Consider the following 21,507-nt stretch of genomic DNA (forward strand, 5'->3'; position numbering starts at 1 on the left):
TTCTGTCCTTTAGGTCAAACGCTGCAGGCCAACCTTGGGGACGGAGCATTTGAAAATGCATTTCTGTGTAGTAATTGAACGGAGGCATTCGAAAAAGGGCCTGCTTCACTTGACACAGGTTCAAGATGGCCATAATCCACCATATATCTACAGTACAATGAATTACAGGTTTATAGAAACCGGTCTTCATATCGGCTGGAGGAGAGGCTACCTTGCATCCTTGGCCAGTAGGATTGCGATGTGCGCACACAGGACAGGAGCAGCGCTCAACATGTAGGTGTGATAAATATCACTAATCTTTGGAGCATCTCAGCTCAACACCTAGGTATGATGAATATCACTGAGCCAGGGCGAAGCCAATTGAAATGAATTGCAAGCCAAGTCGAATTGCAAACTGGTAGTTTCGGGGCCAGCTGGAGCAGTAGGAAGCATTTTCAGGCTTACACACACTGTGCCTGGGGGCAAGGGAACCACAGACGGACCCGAGGTGGGGCAGCAAGGTGGAGGACAGGGATCCAGCTCGGAGGGCCCGGAGTCTGAGAGACTTACCTGTCTCCATGAGACAGCCAGGGATGCTTGAAAAGGTGGATGATCGGGTCCTCGAACCAAACGATCAAATGATTGGCTCTGAAGCGAAAGACAACTAGTGCGTGCATCCACTTCCGTATTTATACCCGCACCGCAGGGGCGGAGTGTATAATGCATTTCACGCATGCCAATTGCGTTGGCTCGTTTTAATAGTACTCGAAGATTACAGACTCTCCAAGCATTATCCCAATCAGTGGACACGTCGACTACGCCAAACGTGAGTGACTGAAAGGGAACCTGATGTATTAACCCATCCCTCTTTGTAACTTTTCAACTGAGCCTAAAGAGTTGCCTCTGGCACTCTCTGGCTCTCTTTACATTTATAGGACACATAAGCTCCATTCCCTTCTTAGAAACGGAATTGTTCAATAGGAATTAGAAAGCCTTGTTCAATGGCACAATACTAGTATAGCGGCACTTTTACCAGGCACGATTTAGAATCGGTTCACAGCAGAGCAGATCAATGTTCTCGTCAGGGTTGTAAAAGAAAGAGAAGTGACATTGGGGATGTTACAAACCCACCCAAATTAGCTTCGGTTAAACATGCATACAATAATTTGGGTAAATGTGAAATCTTTATGCCTGTTTTTCCCATCGTCATGAACACAACAATGATTTCCCTTGTGTTTTAATATTTTTCCTATGTATCATTTGAAAAGAAGTAAACTGCATCAGTGTAGATGAGAGAATCATCTACACTGTATACGTGTTGTTGACACTCTTTATAGAGGGTATGCGCGTGACAACACCGTCGGCCAGACTGCCTGCAGTTAATCACAGTGAGTGGCAAATAGACTGAGCGGCTGTATATGTTTTCAGCATGAATGCAGCGATAAACAAACACAACACGTATAAAGTGAGAAAGAGTTTTGCGATTGACTGTTCAACTAGATTTGACAAAAATCTGAGTTATATTTTTACAGACTGCTATAGAAAGAAGAGCAAATGGATCGCTGCAATTCACAGAAACAACAAAGGTGGATTTGTAGTTATCATTTTGTGTCAATATGCTGAATTTTGGTGTAAAACCATGCCCATATATTTTGTATTGTTATATATACAGTATATTAACAACTCGTCAATTAAATATTTATCATTGCATATTCTGCATTATTGGATGTTTTTTTTTTAATAAACACTGACCAAAAAAACTATAAAGTTTTAGGGCTGGACGATATGATGATATAGGCTATATATAACACTGATATAAGTGATTATTTAGACCAACCTATATTGCATTTATATAAAGCATGCACATGCAAATTGGCTTTAGCCTATGTTTAGGTCTATATTGTTTTTATTTCCCCAGTGTCGAAATCAGGCAAACATAAATGTCAGGCAACACAATTCCTGGTTGCATGTCAATATCCATGGATCACTGGATCTTTAGTAAGTTGTAAGAAGTCCAACATTTAGCTTAAATTGATAAAATTGTTCGTTTTAGTCACATTTTCGCAGTTTCCCTTATTAAATCCAGTCACACAGCAGATCTTTTGCCACTCGGTCAGGCTGAGGGGGGTTGTCCCGGCGGGAAAGTGACGTCAGTGCTATCCCTCTATTATGGCTAAGTATGCCTGCTTAAAATAGCATCTGAATGTATGCGTAACGCGCCACTGATTTCAGACTAGTTTTTTTTTTTTTTTTTTTTCTGGTCAGTGGCACAGTTGTTTTCTGGAACTACAAAATAGCACCAGGGATTGTTTGCGTCGGAACACGCCTCCTTTTTTGCACTGAACTGCCCAGAGAGTGCAAGTTCATTCCCTAGTTTGGCGGCGTGCGTCTGTGAAGGGAAAAGAATGATACATACGAATGATACATGCGTCAGTGTACAAAGTCAATTGAGCTGGGTGCAAGATAGGGCCCATGATGTGTTTTGGAAATATTCAACAGATCTAAATGCATCAATTTCCAACACAAATTCATTGATCAGAACCAATTATGGGGTGAAAAACGGGTTGGGAATGGCTTGAAAATGTTGAGCTTACATGGTTAAAGTAGTATTGTTAGAGGTTATTAATGATTGGAATTCTAATCCTCTGGAATAAACTACTCAAAACGTTCCCTAATTATCTTTCTCATTCGCTTCCCTCCAATTTGACCTGTTCCATTACTCAGAGCTAAAAGTAGTGGGAGAAGAAAGTGAAAATTTAGGGAGTTAATTACAGATGAACTTACTTATTTGGAAAGTAAGTTACAGGTCTCCACCCATTGTAATTGGAGAGATTCCGAGACAAGGAATGGGGAAAAAAAATTGTAAAATGAAAATTGCCAGGTTTAAGGTACGTGCATTGTCACGGTTTCCAGAGAGAACAGCCAGTGCATGTTCACGCACAGAACTTCTGCATTTGAATCTGATGTAATTGTGCTTTTCTATTTTTGGCTGGTATGGCGGCTGCATTCACTGCGTGTCGGAAGTGTCAAGTAGGGTGTGTGATGTTGGCTTACAAGAGAGCTGGAAGAAATGAGTCAGAACAGCAGGAGAGAGACAGGGAGGATCCCCCCTCCCCCCTACTTCTGTAACTTTTAAATTATTCTTAATGGACTGCCGCGATCTCCAGTACTCCTCTCTTTTCCCCTTGCTTTCCACCTCACTCCCCTGCTGCCACAACGCACACTTTGAAGAGCTCAGGATTCCCTCACGGCCGTGCTGGAATGGGGGAATCGGATTTTCGCAGTACACTGCTCATCTCCCAGGGGTGTGTCCTTCTATCTCGCCCCCTAACACCCCTTCTGCAATACACACAACTGAAGTGACACCCTGTGAAGTGTCAGATGGTTCACAAAAACACACACTGTTGCGTCAAGCTCGGAAACCAGAAAGAAATCTCCCTGTGGTGATAGTGAGTCCTGATGAAAGACTAGGAGTCAATGATAAACAGCGAAAAAAGAAGCACGGGAGGAAGAAAATGTTTTCAGGGAAGCTTGTTATTTGTTGTGAAATTGGAGGATGAATCGGTTCAAATGCAAAGCTTACATTTAGGTCTTTATCAGACTAAAGTACCCCTCAGAATAAACATATGCTTTTGAAATAGAGCACCTATAGTGAGCAGGTCAACACACAGAAGGAACCAGTGAAGATGAACAAATAATAATTAAAGGCCATTCTCTACTTTTAATCAGATGGCAATGAATCGCCCACTCTATTTGAATTCACATGATAAAGTATTGGAAATACTTATTATAATTATTATTTTAATTATTACTTAATAATTATTTTAAAGCTTTCTGCTGGATCTTCGCTGTCAGAGCCCTTTCACACTGTTTTTTTTGTTTTTTTTCCAAAACACATCTCATCACCTCAGCTTTTGCAGAAATCTTCATAATTACATATCAAACACGAAGGCAGTGCGTTTTGCCTGTGCCCTTTTGTTTCGACTTTATTCAGGCAATTGTTGACTTGCACGCACCCACACTGTTTCTTTTGTTGGTTTTATCTTCTCTCTCTGGGTATTTTTGAAATTATTTCTTGGTCTGTTGCATCTTTAACTGCTATGTGGCGCAGCACCTCCCATCGATCCCCATTCCTTTTATTTTATGTGAATGTTTCTTCCAAACCTCTAGATCGGTTCCACACCTCACCATGTCTTTGGCTCACTCACCAAAATACCCTTTGGCTTTTGTTAAACTCCTTCACAAATCAAATGTTTAAAAAGTGTACCACTGTTTTGAATCATACAATAGAAACATGAAAAGGCCACTGGTCCAATAAAAGGTTATTATCTGTGAACGAGGAGCACAAGACAAACTCCAGTCATCCCACCAGTTTGTGTGTGTATGTAGATTCTGTTTTGTTTATCGCTTGGGTGTCATCCTGTGCTATCATTGAGCCTCTGTAGAGAAGTTTCCCTCAGGGAATTCTGGGTATTGTAGTTTCAGTCCCGACGGGCACCCCAGAGTGCCTCTGAGAAATGAGCTGACAGTACCATTGAGCAGGAGATGGGGATAAAAATTCTACGCTCTCCTCCAGGAATAGAGACGGAGAGAGAAAGAAATAAAGGGAGAGCGAGAAAGAGAAATGAGAGCATCCAGTAGGAGGATTAGACTAGAGAGTGGGTGTATCTTTTCTACTGTGTAGGCTCCTGTTACCTGAGCCTAACTGGCTCATATAAATTAATGGCTTATTAGGTGTCTGTGCATGCAATGCGAAACCTCAATGTTGCAGTGCATAATGTCCGAGGTAATACATGCAAATCACCTCCTCAAGCAGGTGTGAACCTGGGAGTCAGACCTGAATGGTCCGTTGAGGATCCACATTGTGAGAGAATGAGAGAGAGACAAGTGTGTGTGGGTGAATGTTTAACACCATGCAGGCACTTCTACGCTCTGCAGCTTAAAATGCGTATGTGTGTCTTTGTGTGTCTTAAAAACAACCCATCTGACCCACAGGGACTCTGCAGTGCAGTTAAGTGTATGAGTAGGTCAGGCATGGCCAGTGAACCATTCACGGCCAGTTAAGGAAATTCAATAAGTGATCACACTGATTTTGGTTATCTGTGTAAAACTAAGCGTTTAAATTCAGTGGCCCAGAAAAATGGAACAATTAACAACAACAACACAAAAAATTGAACCGACTATGCTTCCACATTTGGATTAATTTATGGACCTTGTAAAATATGTCCAGTGCTTAGAAACGGACTCTGTTGTATTTGAGCTTCAAGCACTACTTTGATAATTATTTATAGTAATGCACGCTTTCTTGTCACCATGTTGGTTATCAGCAATAAAACAGCACAGATAGGATTTTTGGTGTTCACTTACAGTAATTATTTATTGTTGTAACAATTGAAATCTTGTAATTTATTTATTTATATATTTTTTTCTATTGGCCATTGATTGGTTGTCAGCCAGAATTGACCCAATTTTGGCATGGACTCAGATATCCTATCTGAGGAATAATACACCTACCTATTATCTGAAGATGATATATCTAAAATGATCCATGCTGATAAGACTTAAATAAGAGTATGTCAGGGATTTTTTTTTTTATTATTTATTTATTTATTTTTTGAACAAATATTTGATTGAGCTGTAAACACCCATTTACAATCTTTGAATAATGTCTGACGAGGAGAACTGGCCCATTCATTCTTATAGTAGCCAATCGACGAACCTTTCACACCTCTGCTGCTGTGAGACTTAATCTTCATTACTCTTTTGTTTGAATTCAGCCATTACAGCCTTTATTCTGGCATCATGGAAAGGACATTTATCAACAATATTGTCACGGGCGTGGGTGCAGGCTGAAGAGGACGAGGAGTCAGGATACAAATAACAATAATATTTATTCCAAATACTGGACGGAAGACAAGTTTCACGTACACGCAGGGTAACATTCAACATTGACCGACAATAACAGAATGAAACAGAGGGAACTAAATACAGGGAGGAATCAAACATAACGATGTGAAGACAGGTGATACTGATGAACAAGACGAGGAACAGGTGGCTGATGAGGGAGTGAGTTCAGAAGTGGAGACAAGAGGATCCTGGGAAGTGTAGTGCTGATGACAAGACAGGACGGTGCAGACGAAGACTGTGACAAATATCTGCGATCATTGAGTCTTACAAGGAGATTATCTCTTTGTAAATAAGAATTAAGAATTAAATAAGAATTAATTCAATAAATAAGAATTTACACCAGTATTTCGCTGAAGAAACAACAGGACAAAAGGACAATGACAAACCAGAGCTACGAAGGCTTTTCTACAGTGCACTTGACACTCCTCTTGGAGAAATCTCGCTTCAGTGAGCGCAACACACAGCTTTCGCAATCGCTGACTGCTTTGAACACAGTGAACGATCAATCCACCATCAAAATCCGCCATTGTTAGGACAATGTATTGTTGCGAAACAGTTTATTTCTACAAAAATAAACAAAGAAGGAAACGCGAAATTGACAACACAAAATCTCCTTTTTAAATACCACATAACTTTAGAAGCAATGCCAAGTGTACTGACAGCTTTGAAGACCGGATTGATGCTTGGTGCTTCAACCGCAATGTGAAAAAAAATCATTTTCAGTTTTGAGGAATGTATTCACCAACCATAGATGTTCTATGCGCCACACATGCAAAGGCCCAGCTCATTCAGCTGGCATTTGAGAAGGATCTCACACGCAAGTGTTAATATGTAACACAGTCTCATCCCAAAAAGTCATATAACTGACGTTTTGGGACGTATTTTGACCATACGTCAATATCAGCCTTTTTAGGGCCCCCTTAAACGTCGGTAGATGGCGATCCCGGGCCGTCATACAACTGACGCTTTACCTTTAACGTCAGTTAGGTGACGGGTTAGGTTTAGGGTTAGGTTTAGGTATGGGGTAGAGTTAGGATCCCATAACCTCATCTACCGACGTTTAAGGGGGCCCTAAAAAGGCGAATATTGACGTATGGTCAAAAGACGTCCTAAAACGTCAGTTATATGACGTCTTGGGGTGAGACCGGGTTGTAATATGAATGGAAAGATAAAGTTCTTCGAGAGATTTCACTCGGAGACCTGCCGCCTTCAACTATTTTAATCAATTGTGAGTACAATTCTTGCCTGCCATATATATATATAGCCTGCCATATATATATATATATATATATATATATATATAGGCTACTATCTAAATGTGGAAATGTTAAGAGAAAATAAACAGAGACATTGAGATCATACGGTGAAGTATTTTATTTGAACAATTGAACAAAACAAGACTATTGTGGTCGATTATAGTAATAGCCGAATATGGGTTGTTGTTTTGGTCTGTCTCTTATCATTAAAAAAAAGTGTGCCCCCTATGAAAATTTAAAATAAAAACTGCATAGTTCCCCTTTAAAGGGGTGGTAAAATGCCATTTTCACAAGATGTAAAATAAATCTGCCAACTACGGCAGTCCCAATATGCAATTTTCTCTACATAATTATTGTGGCCAAGAGAATTTAAAAATGAGGAGAAAGGCTGCGCTATGCATATGTTCTTTTTTATTTCAATTTTAATTTGCATAGACGCATGCATTCTTGACTCCTCTTACTTGGCCAAGAGAACCATAATGATATTATCACTGTATAGGTATATATTGTGTAGAAAGCTGGGGGAGAAATATTAACAAAGTTATTAGTGAAATGAATCTTTAACTTTTTAACGATTCTTTTGTGTTTTCTATTTTTTGGCCAATGAATCACACTCAAAATAGGGAGGCAGAGAGAAAGTTTATAACTGTTGCGTCCCTCGTTAATTAGATTTGATACTTGATTAGATACTTGTCTAGGAATGTTATTAGACATAACAAAAGTTTTGTGCTCATGTGTGGATTAATATAGTATGGGAATTCCAAAAGAAAAGGAAACAGACAACAACACAGAATTTAGTTGAAAAGGTTTTAATTCTTTAACTGCAAAGTAGTGAAATAATAATATAATATATCACAGTCAGAATAATCAGATCAACAGACAAACTGGTGGAGAGGAAGGAGCAAGAGAGTGGTGCTTAAATCAAAGAAATGGAGATGACAAAAACAACCCTTTAACTAAATCACTATTTAATATGTTAAATAAACTATCAGCAAAATGTGTAGAAATAAACATCTTCAGCATCGAGGAACTATAACTAAACTATACTGACTAAACAAACAAAACATACATAATTGGCACCACTCCTAAAACTAGTGCGTCTAATACATTTCATTGAGCTACATGTGCAGATGTAGGTTGCGACCTGCTTACCTGTCTCACAACCTCTCCCGCCAGTCTTCATGGAGTTGGACGGGAACTGTCGGGAGATGACAATGTCACAAGATCAACAAACATTTAGCCGTGCACAAGCACATAATCAAGAACACACAAATCAAGAGCACAAACACGTTCCGGCACAAACAAAGAGAACTGATCTAACTGCCAGATCGTAAAAGCAGCGAACCCCAGACACGGATCAGTCTATCAGTCCTCACAGAACGTGCAGGCTCTCTCTCAAACCCAGATGCTGCGTCCCAATTCGCCTACTTATACTACGCCCTAAAAGTATGTACTCTTTTTGTGAGGAAAAAGTACATACTTTTGAGTGTGTAGCAAAAGAGTAGGCAAGCTTTGGGACATACTATCACGTCATCTCTAACGGCCAGCTCTGTCGCGTGCACAGCTCTGCGTGCATCCTGTCACCGTAAACTGCCCTGTCAATCATCTTGTCACAGTTAAAATCCTCCATTCTATCTAATTTTATTTCCTACCGTTTCGGAGAGCACGTTCATCTGCCAGTTGTGGGTCTTTCATGCTCTCCTCGTGTGTTTGCAATTTGAATATAATGATGCATTTAAAACGTAATGGCTAAACGTGTCTTTACAAAAGTTCACAATGCTGCTGGAAATGCAATATAACATGGACAACATTGAATAAATTAATTTTCGTTAGGTTGATACTGATAATTAATCTCTCAAAGCTCTTTATCTAAACCTCTCTACACAACCGCGGGGACTCGCGCGTCCTCCGTATCGACTACGTGTCTGTAGTTTTTTAACACTTTTTACTCGTGTTTGTAGTTCTAACCGAATCCTCGTCCAACGCGCAATGGTTTGTGGGCAATATCAGCCGTTAGAATGTGCATCGATCTACACTTCGGATTCTGACCGGAAAAAGTAGACCATCCGGGTATCTTTGAAACACTCATTTCAACATACTACGATTTGGGACGTACTAATTCTATTTTCGAATACTATTTAGGACGGATTGTATGCGAATTGGGACGCAGGGAGAGTCTGTGTCAGGCGATTGGTAGCGCGATTCCTGATGTCCACAGATTGACAGGCGGAGCCTCCAATGAATGTCACACCTGAAAAAAAGAAAATACAAACATACACGGAAAAACAAAATCACGTACCGCAGCGTACTTAATAGTAACCAGCTGTTACTGTACAAAATGTACAACATTAACTTACTGTTGATCAGCTCGGTGTCTTGCACCCCGACTTTTCCAATTTTTTATTATTTTTTTTCCCTGGTTGAGTATCACTGTCACCTGTCACCTCCGCTGACATGGTCATGACCTCTGCATATATATATATATATTTGTTTATTTTTTAATTTATTTATTTTTTTACGATTTAATGATGGGTGGTAACCATCATTAAGGAGCAATAACCACCTACTATGTTGAGTGTTAACCATATAGTTCCTGCTGCTGGATTATTTACAATATTATTGTATGTGTAGTATTAAGATAAACATTTTTCCTTTTATTAAAAATATCAGTTATTGTCAATGCCAGTATATTGCACCAACCTGCAGCTCATAAAGAAAGAATGCCTGGGTTGCCATTTCCTCAGAATGTCTGCAGGACACTCATCACTGCACCTTCAGTTCTCACACATATCCCACTGTACACTTTTTAATATTTGATGTCCCCTTTCTGCAGCCTTACGCTGGCCGTACTGTTTCTGCCTCACCCCACCATAAGACATTGTGACGCGTGCCTGCTCGACCCGGTTGTGCGCATTGCACCGTATCTCTTTGCACCCTCAGAGTTACAAATCAACATAAACAGCACCTGCATTCGCCCACAGCGCCTCTGCCACAGAGGCTTTGTAGTAAAATACCTCTCCATAACTTACTATCCAAGTCAGAATAGTGCCCCAGCAAATATGTCCCAGCTAATCTTGGAGTAGTTGAGCATCTCTCTATCTTCTTTCTGTCTGTATCCCTTGATATCTCTCATTTCTTCACCCTTCCATTTCCCCTTAAGTGTGTCTGTTCGCATGGGTTAGTGGAGGACAGGTCAATCACTGTGTGACTGCTCAGTTCACCACGGAGCAAACTGCTCCACTTCAGCTGGTGTATTTGAATAAATGGTGTGGGAGTTGAGAGGCAGTCCTGTAGACATAGAACGACAACGTTTATGTGCTTGTGAAAAAAGCATAGGCTCTGAGCGTCTCTCTGAGCGCTGTTTACACCCCAGAGCTGTATAAACAGGTGGGTTTGGGGTCTTTTTGGTTAACTTGGTTAGATTTGTTTTGCTATTTGCATGCTTATTTAAATGTAGCTCAGCTGAAAAGACTTGCATAGATAGATCTAGCAGCTGAAATAGGTAAAAGTCAAGAATTCCATGATCAACAAGCTTTGCAGCAAGACCTTGCTGGTCTGACCAGCATGGAAAGTTACTTCAAGATAATTCAAAAGACCCAATGAGTTATTTACTGAGAAATGCAATATATATATATATATATATATATATATATATATATATATATATATATATGAAGAGTTCAGATGCAAAAGCCTCTAAATGCCATTTGAAATTTTCTTCTTTAATGATGATTTTTTATCAAACTTATATATTTAAGTTCAGTAATTTCACTTAAATAACAATTAATTGGTAATTATCATTGCTATTTAAGTGAAATCACTGAACTTAAATATACAAGCTTGATAAAAATGATCATTCTAGAAGAAAATTTCAAATGGAACTCTTCATATATATATATATATATATATATATATATGTTTTTGATATCTCATCTTTTAAATTATGTTTAATGATTTGGACCCACTTTATATTAAAAGGATAGTTCAACCTGAAATGAAAATTCTGTAATTTACTCAATTCTGTAATTTTCTCTAGTCGTGAGGCAGGATCATGACAGAATCATGTTTTGTGTGCAAGCGCATGGCCTGTTTGGGCCATGTGCTTGTGTTGTCTCGTTTCTTTACTCTGCCCCCTTGTTATCCTCGTCTCGTCATTATTGTCTAGTCAGCCTCACCTGTCCTCGTCATTAGTGTTCCCTATTTAATCCCCTTGTGTTTGCTGTCCTGTGTCGGTTCATTGCCATATGTTGCCATATGTTATCCGTGCCAAGTTTGTGAGTACATGTCAAGAGTATTTGTCCTGTTTATCTATTGCTCGTGTCAGTCGTTTATTTAGTAGAATTTTGTCAATACCTTGTCTAGTCAGTCACCTTGTCAGAGTCTTGTTTTGTCCCCTCGTGGGCTTTGTTTTCCCCTTTTTGTCTACAATAAACTATCTGTGATTGCACACCGTCTGCTTCTGGGTTCATCCGCCACCCACACCATAACAACTTCAGGTTGTTCTAAACCTGAATGATTTTTTTAAAATTTCTTTTTCGCAAAATAAGATGTTTTGAAAAATATTGTTAACCATATGAAGAGTTCAGATGCAAAAGCCTCTAAGTGCCATTTGAAATTTTCTTCTTTAATGATGATTTTTATCAAACTTGTATATTTAAGTACAGTAATTTCACTTAAATAACAATTAATAGGTAATTATCATTGCCATTTAAGTGAAATCACTGAACTTAAATATACAAGCTTGATAAAAATTATCATTCTAGAAGAAAATTTCAAATGGCACTTAGAGGCTTTTGCATCTGAACTCTTCATATTTGGACCAACTAAATGATGACAGAATTTTCTTTTTTTAGGGGGGAACTTTAAGTGTCTTTAACTATGTACTTTCATTTAAATGTATCATTTGATACAGTGCACTTATTGTGTACATACATGTTTTTATATTGTACTTTTTACTATTTTAAAATACCTGCATCTAATTATAGCTGTAATTAATTTCTGTAATAACATCTTTAATTACACTGTTGACCCTTCCCTTACATCTTAATTCACTCTTAAACCTATCCATACCACCAAACTTATCCCCAACCTTACCCGTACTCCACTAATACAAATACAATAAGCACATTGTACTGTAACATTTGTTTTGATGTAAGTTCATGTAATAGAAGACTCCTAATATAAATTGTCTAAATGTTTTATTATGAAGTCAAACAATAAATGTCATTTTGACGCTCTTTATCGTGGTGTTACATCACTGTCTCTGCTTCAGGTCAGTGTGAACCCATCATCTCTTACTACTAGTTATTGCTTGAAATAAATTTGAATGACCATGCAGAAGGTAATGTTCAAAGATACAGTAGAAGTTGAAATATATCACCCAATCAAAGTTTCAAGCATGGAAAGACGCCAATGAATCACCTTGAGGACAATCTGACCTTTCTCTATAATATTTCAGCAGCAGTTCTGAGTGGAAACATTAGTCAATTCTTGCTCTCTTTTTCTTTTCCCCTTCCAATCAAGCTCCAGTCTTTCCTTCAAGTCAACGTGACCCAGGTTCATGTAGATGAGTGTGTGGATGCTGACTGTCGGGGAGGAGGGGGTTGCACCAGCCACCTGAGCGTGACTGACAAGCCGGCGGTGGTCGACTCGGGCAGTATGGCTCTAGTGTCAGTGACTGTGGAAGCCACAGCTGTCTGCAGCTGCTCAGCACGTGAACACATCCACCAGAGCTGCTCTGTCTATCCCAGAAACCCCTGCCACAATGGAGGAGTATGCTTGGACACGCAGAGTGGATACAGGTGAGAGAACAAGCTTTCCTTTGACAGTCCCAGAGCCTTTTCAAATGACTTCATTTCGCTTCGTAAATGGGGAGAGAGTGAGCCGAAGAACATAACAGTAGTGAGGTTTTTACAACAGGCTTCCATTAGCAGTCTGTAGTTTGCAGCAAGTTCTTGAGCACATGCAAGCTTTTTGAGGAAACAACCAAACACATCTGAACATTACATTAGGTTGAGAATTGTATGATGAAACTGTCTGAAATTAACAATGGAATTACAAGCCTATATGCCTCATCCTTATCTTACATTCATATGCCTCTTTGTGAGTGCAAAAAGAAGACATGATCAAGTTAACTTCCACATGGATCCTACATCCTAGCCCCTATTTGTAAGTCTAATGTTCTCACTTCTGATCTTTTTCCACAAATATGAGGCTGAGAAAACCTTTCTTTTTCTGTTATTCAATTATCCAATCCTGGCATGGATATTGATTTCCTTCCCCGAATAACAATACTGAGTGACTGGGATTGGACGGGTTTGCGGGAGCAAGGAGTCTTGTGATGATTGTTAGGTGGGGATTTTTTTTTTTTTTTTTGCAGAATAAACCTGGCAGCCCCGCAAGTTAATGACAAACGCTCTAATGCAAGTTTTTTCAGCTGTGGCTATAATTGAACAAGGCTGGCGAGCCATGTCTCATGTTGAACATTTTGAACAAAAATTTCTCTGTTTTAGGTTCTGTTTCCAAGCATGGATAGTTAGTTATAATTAGAAGGTACAACATAGTTATAATTAGATGTGATGTTTCTTTCTGTAAACTGTAGCCTATATTTTGGAAAGCTGGGCAGATTTTTCATCACTTTCATCACTTCTAATTAAAACATAATTAGTCAGATCTTCTAATCATGCTAATTAATGTATTGCTAAGCTAATTTGATATTTCAAATGCATGTGCAAGTTTGATTAGAATAGCTGGATTGAGTTAAAATACTGCACCTTCACATGGCAATTGTGACAGGAATATATCAAGAGTGATCAGCAAAGAAATTAGTACAAGTCTTCACATCATTCAAACAACTAATTTTATAAGGCTGTAACAAATTGTAAGACCTTGTCAGAGCAAAATCCCATAGTTCATAGTTCTATTGGTTTATAGATGTGCATACAAATTGGTATATTTTTATGGAGTGTCTATTTACACAAAGTGGAGTTAGACTGCCTTGTTAGAAGCTATTTACAATAACTCCTCCCATCATTGTCTGACTTAGCTACTAAAATGACAAAGAAATCATTTTAACTGGAACATTGGTGTGGTGGCTAAGGTGAGTGAGCTTTTGATGCGACCAATTCGAGTTTGATTCTGTCTTTTTCCAAACAAATTCTTCCTTTTCCCATCACATATCAGTTAGGAGGGGTATTTATTTTAAAATAAAACAGAGGAAATAATATGCAGATGTGAGCTGTGTTCTAATCACTGCTTGTCATATGGAGGATTTTTTTTTGGAGGAAATTAAAAATGCGGAGCAATTATAAATACCAGCTTGACATCTTCCAAAGGGGGTATTTAAAAAATGAAATTGCACATTTGATTTATGGATGATTAATCATTGTATGATTTATATTTTGACCATTTACTTTACTCAGACTTACATCAATCGAGACCACACTTTTTTCTTTTTTCTTTTTTACTGGGGAGACTGACTCTCATGCAATCTTATTTGCTCATAATATCCTTTGCATTACATTACATGAGACATCATGTAAATATCTGCTTTAATAGCACTAGTATGAGATCATACATGCAACACATGTGCATGCAGTGGCTTAACATCCCATTCTAATATACAGTGTGTCTGTTCTACGCCTCATTTTATCACTTTGAAAAAAATAGAGAAATTAATTTAGCTCTCAGTGGTTTAATTAAAAGAAGAAAGTAAAGCTAAGGATTTGTGAGCGGTCAGACCTAGTGAGCATATAATGTGGTGAGCTGGGCCATACTGCTTCATGCCTCAAGCCCTCGTCTAATCCTAATAATGTCCGCCGGCAACAACTTCAATGTTGCGTCTGTGTTACGTCAACCTTCCGGTTTTCTTCAGCCTTCAAGCATATGTATATGTGCTTTTTTTTTCTATGTTAAAATTTTAATATTTATTTGAAAAATGTTTATTTGTACTGTGTGCACTCATACATTTGTATGAAAAATCGGAATTTGTATGCATTGATACTATGGTTATCTTTCTTTGGCAGAATTAACTTGCTTTTGGGTGCCTTACTGCTTGGTTATTTCTGTGTCAAGAGAGACTTAGACAGTCCTGCAGAGGGCTTTAAATATCCATGTTTTCTTGCACAAACGCTGTTATTCGCATGCATCAAACATCCAACTATCTTTGTGTGTTTACCTCTCAATGTACTCTATCTATTAACTGAACTTCATGAGTCACTTTCATTCAGCCCATGTACCATGTCTGTGCTTTATTAGAAATAAATAGATATAGATGTACATATCTTTTGTGAATGTATATCAGTGGGAAAGGGGTTGATGTCAAACACATTTACCCATAGACTATAAATCTGAATAGAATAGTCCTGCAAAAAATAATACAATTTCTCCAACTGCTGATAAGATAATGCAACAAAAAAAGAACTATTTCTGCAGCTATGTTAGCATAAGTAATGAGACAAAAAATTGTCAAAAATTATTTGTAAATTATATATTTGCAGGCCCAATATAGATGCTGAAAAGTACTGTATTTATCATAAGCAGATTGTGGAGCATTATTATGTGCAGATGATAAAATGTAGAACTGGAGTCAATTTAAACTTAAACACCCTCAATTAAACTTTGTTGTCTAATTAAGCTGGATCATTTTAGATGCTTGTCACCATTCAACAAATGACTGCTCCCCAGTTAGAGGAGGAACTGAATTTTGTGTAATTTGCTGTGTTCGTGAAATGTTTAGTAACTGGTTTTATGTACTTGAAATCTAAAATTTTGCTCAAAGGATTTGTGTTATTGCACTTTACATATTAATGAACAGTATATTCTTCAACTTTGGGATCCAATGTTGTTAATTTCTAACTTTTATGTACATGTATCTATCAAAAATTGAAAAAATAATAAAGATAGTTTAGTATCATGCTAAAAAAACGTATATATATATATATATATATATATATATTGTTTGTTTATATGTTTAAAGTTGCAATAGATGACCTGGGAAATGCTAAAGTTAGCCAGCTAGCACTAAAAGCATACAATACCACACTCCCTACAAATCGCTGTCTAAAGCCATGCCTCCTCAAAAACACGTGGACGCTTACAGACCAGAAGCGAGACAATCAGAGAAAACGTTATTGAATGTGTCATTATGTCATGTGTCATTCACTGGTGAGAAACATTTACAGTACACCAAAGACTATAGATTAACACAAGACGTGTTACACGTATTGTTTTGAATGGCGAAAAGTGCAACGCTCAATATGGTGTAATAAGTCCCGCCTTGTAAATAAGAGCCAATCGCCGATTGGTAAAGTCACCGTGATATATATTTATAAAAATACATTTAGACCTCTTAACATAGTGATTTCTTTCAGGATATGAGGAGACTTTCAACCAGCATAACAAAAAAACTGTTTCTGTAGAAAATCACCTATTGCACCTTTAATGAGAAATAAGAAAAATTTTGCAATGAAGTGTTCAACAATAGCAGACTATGCTCTATTAAAATACTTTTTCTGATATGCAGATACATGTCTGCTGTATATTCCAGCACAGTGCACATCACTCCACCGAGGGCTGGACCTCAAGATTTAAAGGAGCAACATGTAGATTGTCAGGAAGGAGTCTTAATGGTGGATTTGTAAATGGAGGATGGGGGGAGATTATTGTAGGTATTTTAAAGGCTAACCAATGGAATCCTCGTACTGATTTTTGCTGGCAGGAAATGAGCAAAAGGGAAGGGGTAAAAGGACCAGAGGGAGTAAGAGGATTGTGTTTAGCCATCATGGCTGATATTAATGCCGGGGTTCACTCGGGGAGATAAATTGGTCTGATTTAGTACATCAAGCAGAACTGACTTGAGTCTTTTTTCACAATGTAGGAAGAAGTTTCTATTTTAAAGCGTTCTATTTTACTGTCTCTCTGGCATTCTCCATCGCTGACAAGCACACACCCTTAATATTTTAGGTATTGCACATTTACCCCTTTGAATTTCATGGGAAAGAGGCCAATTCTTTCAGTTTGTTTCTGCTTTAGAAAGATCTGTGACCCTGTTGATGTTTATCAAAGGCTGTTGTTTCTTTAGGGAATGAAAAAAAAACTGTCAAACTGATTTCTTGCTGTTTTTTATGCTATTTAACATTTTTGTTCACAAACAGCTGCTTGCAAGAAATGCCCCAAAGAAACTCAAAAATGTATGATCAGCAAACACGCTGATCACGCTTTTTCATCTTTCTCCTCCTTTGCTGTCTTTTCTCAGACCAGCTTCGATATTCTCTTTTGCTCCAGTGGGACTGTCTTTTTCATTTATTCTGTCACATAATTTGATCCCCACATTGAATTGCTCACTCAAAGCACCCCTTCATCCATCCCTAAAACCCTGCTGACTGACTCTTATCAAAACCAAATCGCAGGGCTTATGCATTACTCAATCCTCAGCCTAAACAGGAGTCACCTGACACGTGTTTCTAGTGAGTCTTCTTAAAAAACTTTAGCTTAAAAGGGTATTGTTCCCTTGACAGAGTTACTTTATTGTATTGATTCGGACGGTTTAAATGTTGTCTTATTGCAACCAGATTGGCTCCCCTGTCTTGCTGGATTTCTGTCTTGGGAGAGCATTAGTGCACCATGCAGGCTAGATATTTGTCCAAATCCAGCACACTGTGAGGCTGACATTAATCAATGGGCATTAGAAATATAATATCTGTGCCATTATCATGGAAAGTTTTCTCTGTGGTGTGCATTACTCTTCCATCCCGCACACTTGATGGATGAGTTGAGAATGACTATCTGAAACACTATCTAAAATGTTTGAGACAGATTCCTGTTAACTTTGGCATCGTATGAGAATGAATCTAAAAAAAGAAAATCACTGCACTTTTATCTTTGATATTTTTGTTTAAGTTTTATGAAGAATCATCCAAATATTTACACTCGCTTTAGATAGAGGCTATACTCATAAAATATTCATATAATTGTTTTAATTATGTATGGTGCTAGCCAGTCACCAACAGTTCTTTAAGCATGTTAAAATTACATGACCTGTAGTGCTTCACTAAACATTAAAGGGTATTTTCTTTCTCATTGGCTGCTGTCTCTGTAGATACGCTGTTTTGTTTGGTGATTTGAAGAGCAAAAATTGATGATACTGGGAGAATCTGCACCTGCAGGCCGATAGAGCAAAAAATGTCTGAAGCCAGAAAGACAAAATATTAGCGTGGACATCAGTACGGCATGCACAAGGTGGAACGATTTGATAACATAGACAATTGTGATGCCCAAGTTGCTTTTATGTCAGACATTTGGTGGAATTATTAGACTAGATATGGCAGTGATCATCTGGCTTTGTGTACTGTAGTTTGACGGTCAGTGCTATAAACATATCCTCAGCCTGTCTTCTGTTATGTTGTTTTAGTAAACATGGGAATAGTTTTGATTAGGGCACAATGTAATTAGAGCCCTTGTGATGCAGTGGATTGCTTTATTGGGCTCATTGACCTGCCTGACTGTCTGTCTGTCTTTCTTTCGTCTATAATAAGTGCACAGAGGCCGTCAACCCATGTCATTTTCTTTTCAAATGGGCAATTATAACTGCAGCAGACAGCGAAGAGAGAAAGAAAACAAAGACAAAAAGAGACAGAAAGAAGACAGACGCACAAAGGGAGGATGGCGATAGACCCATGCATTTTTCAAAGATTATGATTAGACTTGCCAAAGAGGAACTGAAGCAGGGGATCTGAGGGCACAGCAGTGCTTGGGTGGCAAACCACAAGAAAGCAATTTGTCATTGATGTTGCTGAGCAGATGATGCTGTTTGTGGGCTGAATCGAGAGTGTGCGCAACAGGTGGGGCTGATCCGTCAGAAAGCAGAATAAGAGAGCTGTTGATTACCATTACAGTCATGCCAATACATACGCATGTGAAGTGTATCTTTCATATGGATATTTTTGATGGCAAAAGGATGCACAACATCAGACTGGCATTGTATGGTCTAGTGTGGTTCCAGTTTTACTGATTTGTTGGGGATGATGTTTGGGAAGTTCCCATGATGATAAAAGCTTTTGCTTGAAGTCTGGTAGAATACATTTACATGAATTACATGAACATTTTCACATACTATATATTGCTGCAGCACTTTTTCACACTCTGCCTGGAACGCTCTCTTTTAGTTCCTGTCTCTTTAAAGCCCCCCTTCCAAAACGTCAAATAGTGACGCAGGTTGTGATTGGTCATATAGAGCGTGTGTTGGAAATGTAACATGACATGTATAGGTATGAAATAAACAGTCTTTTCAACCACAGTATCACTATTTCTGTTACAGTAACTCAGATTTTCTTTTGGATAAAAGTTTATAGTTTGGATATAAACAAGTAAACACAGTGTTATACAGTGGTATGAATAAGTTTTGGCACCCATGCTAAAGTTGGCTAAAAAGAGGAATAAAAAATCATCTTTTGGATATTGATCTTAATGCCTTAATTAGAAAAATGAGGAAAAGTCCAACCTTTAAGGACACCAATTTTCTTTGTGAATGAATAATGCATCATAAATAAATAAATGTGTTTCCTTAAAATGCAGGGTGCATAAGTCAGGGCAACCCTATGTTAAATTCCCATAGAGTCAGGCAGATTTTTATTTTTAAAAGCCAGTTATTTCATGGATCCAGGATAATATGCATCCTGATAAAGTTCCCTTGGCCTTTGGAATTAAAATATCCCCACATCATCACACACCTTCCACCACACCTAGAGATTGGCATGGTTTTACTTCAGTTAGCCTAATAGCTGGTTTGATTTGCATTGAAAGATGATCTTATGCAATCATGCCAATCTCTATCCAAAAGAAGATTTTTTATTCCTCTTTTTAGGCAACTTTAGCATGGGTGCCAAAACTTATTCATACCACTGTAAATGAAGTGGCAGTACTCGCCAAAGGGGGCAGGGCTTTGTTGGGCGTTAAAGGGGTTACGGGGGATTGGTTGTCTCCCTAGGTAGTTTTGGTTTGAACATTGGGGTTTGGAGTGTTTAGGTACTGGGGCATATGCTCCCTTGTGAGATCTATTTATTTGTTTGTTTGTTTTTCCAAAATGGTCAAAACATGCAAATTTGTTAATAACATAACTGCTATAAAATTAGCAATGGGAATATCTTTACTTAAAATGTTCTTATACTGAACATGTTGATTTCTTGTCATCTCTTGGAATATCTGAAAGCAAGTTTTTCCTAATATCTGTCATTATTAGCTGAACACAATTTACGCATGGGGAAACTTGTTTTAATCGATAATTCAAGAAGCTCCATATTTTAAGGCTCTTTCTAACTTGTGCTCTGCCTTAAAAGTAACAGTGTAATTGTTTAACTATAGCATTTGTTACAATAAGGATTTAATTACAAGTAAGACTATTGATGGCTCCTCATTACTATGCGTAGGCCAATGTTAACTTTTTTGTTATGAAAAATATTAACCTACACATTTAGAAACTAGCTACAACATGCCACAGTTGTAATATAAATCTTTAGTGAAAAAATCTATTCCCTTAAAGGGGTGGTTTATTATGATTTTTCTAACTTTAGTTAGTGTGTAATGTTGCTGTTTGAGCATAAACAATGCTCAAAGTGCAAAGCAAAGGGAGATATTTTATTTTAATAGAATTGCTTTTTAAAGGACTACAACAAACGGCTGGTAGGGACTACTCTACACAACATTCCTCCTGGGTTAGGGACATCACAAACCCTAAAATTTATTTAAACACCCCTCATAAATGTTGTCTAATTGTCATTTCTGCTTGAGTCTCTCCATCTGACTCCATTTTGAACACGTGAGGTAATCGAAGCTGCTGTGCTGGGAGCACCAACTCATTTACATTTAAATGGACAGACACACAAAAAAAGGGTGCGTTTTTGCTCACCATCATAAAGTGACAACTTTAACATGCTTCATAAAAATATCTGTGGGGTATTTTGAGCTAAAAATTCACATACACACTCTGGGGACAACAGAGATTTATTTTACATCTTATGACAAGGGCATTATACCACCCCTTTAAAAGAGACCATCTATTATAAATTCGACAACTAGACAAAATTTACCACAATAAATGTTTGTTTTGTGTATGTTTTGCAGGATGATATTTTCAACCCGGTCTCACCCCAAGACGTCATATAACTGACGTTTTGGGACGTCTTTTGACCATACGTCAATATTCGCCTTTTTAGGGCCCCCTTAAACGTCGGTAGATGAGGTTATGGGATCCTAACTCTACCCCATACCTAAACCTAACCCTAAACCTAACCCGTCACCTAACTGACGTTAAAGGTAAAGCGTCAGTTGTATGACGGCCCGGGATCGCCATCTACCGACGTTTAAGGGG

At 38.2% G+C, this 21,507-nt stretch overlaps 1 protein-coding gene across 2 annotated transcripts in view; it reads left to right on the plus strand.

The window, feature by feature from the left end:
* LOC120469136 (neural-cadherin) overlaps positions 1–21,507 on the plus strand; it is a 283,986-nt gene that overhangs the window by 217,060 nt on the left and 45,419 nt on the right. For both annotated transcript variants that reach the window (XM_089129359.1, XM_039657904.2), the window contains exon 22: positions 12,666–12,943. In XM_089129359.1, the coding sequence (XP_088985485.1) occupies positions 12,666–12,943 (278 nt within the window). The remainder of the gene's footprint in view (positions 1–12,665; positions 12,944–21,507) is intronic.

This window comes from Pimephales promelas, chromosome 1 (genome assembly GCF_988280905.1).
Source record: "Pimephales promelas chromosome 1, fPimPro1.hap1.1, whole genome shotgun sequence".
Taxonomy (NCBI): domain Eukaryota; kingdom Metazoa; phylum Chordata; class Actinopteri; order Cypriniformes; family Leuciscidae; genus Pimephales; species Pimephales promelas.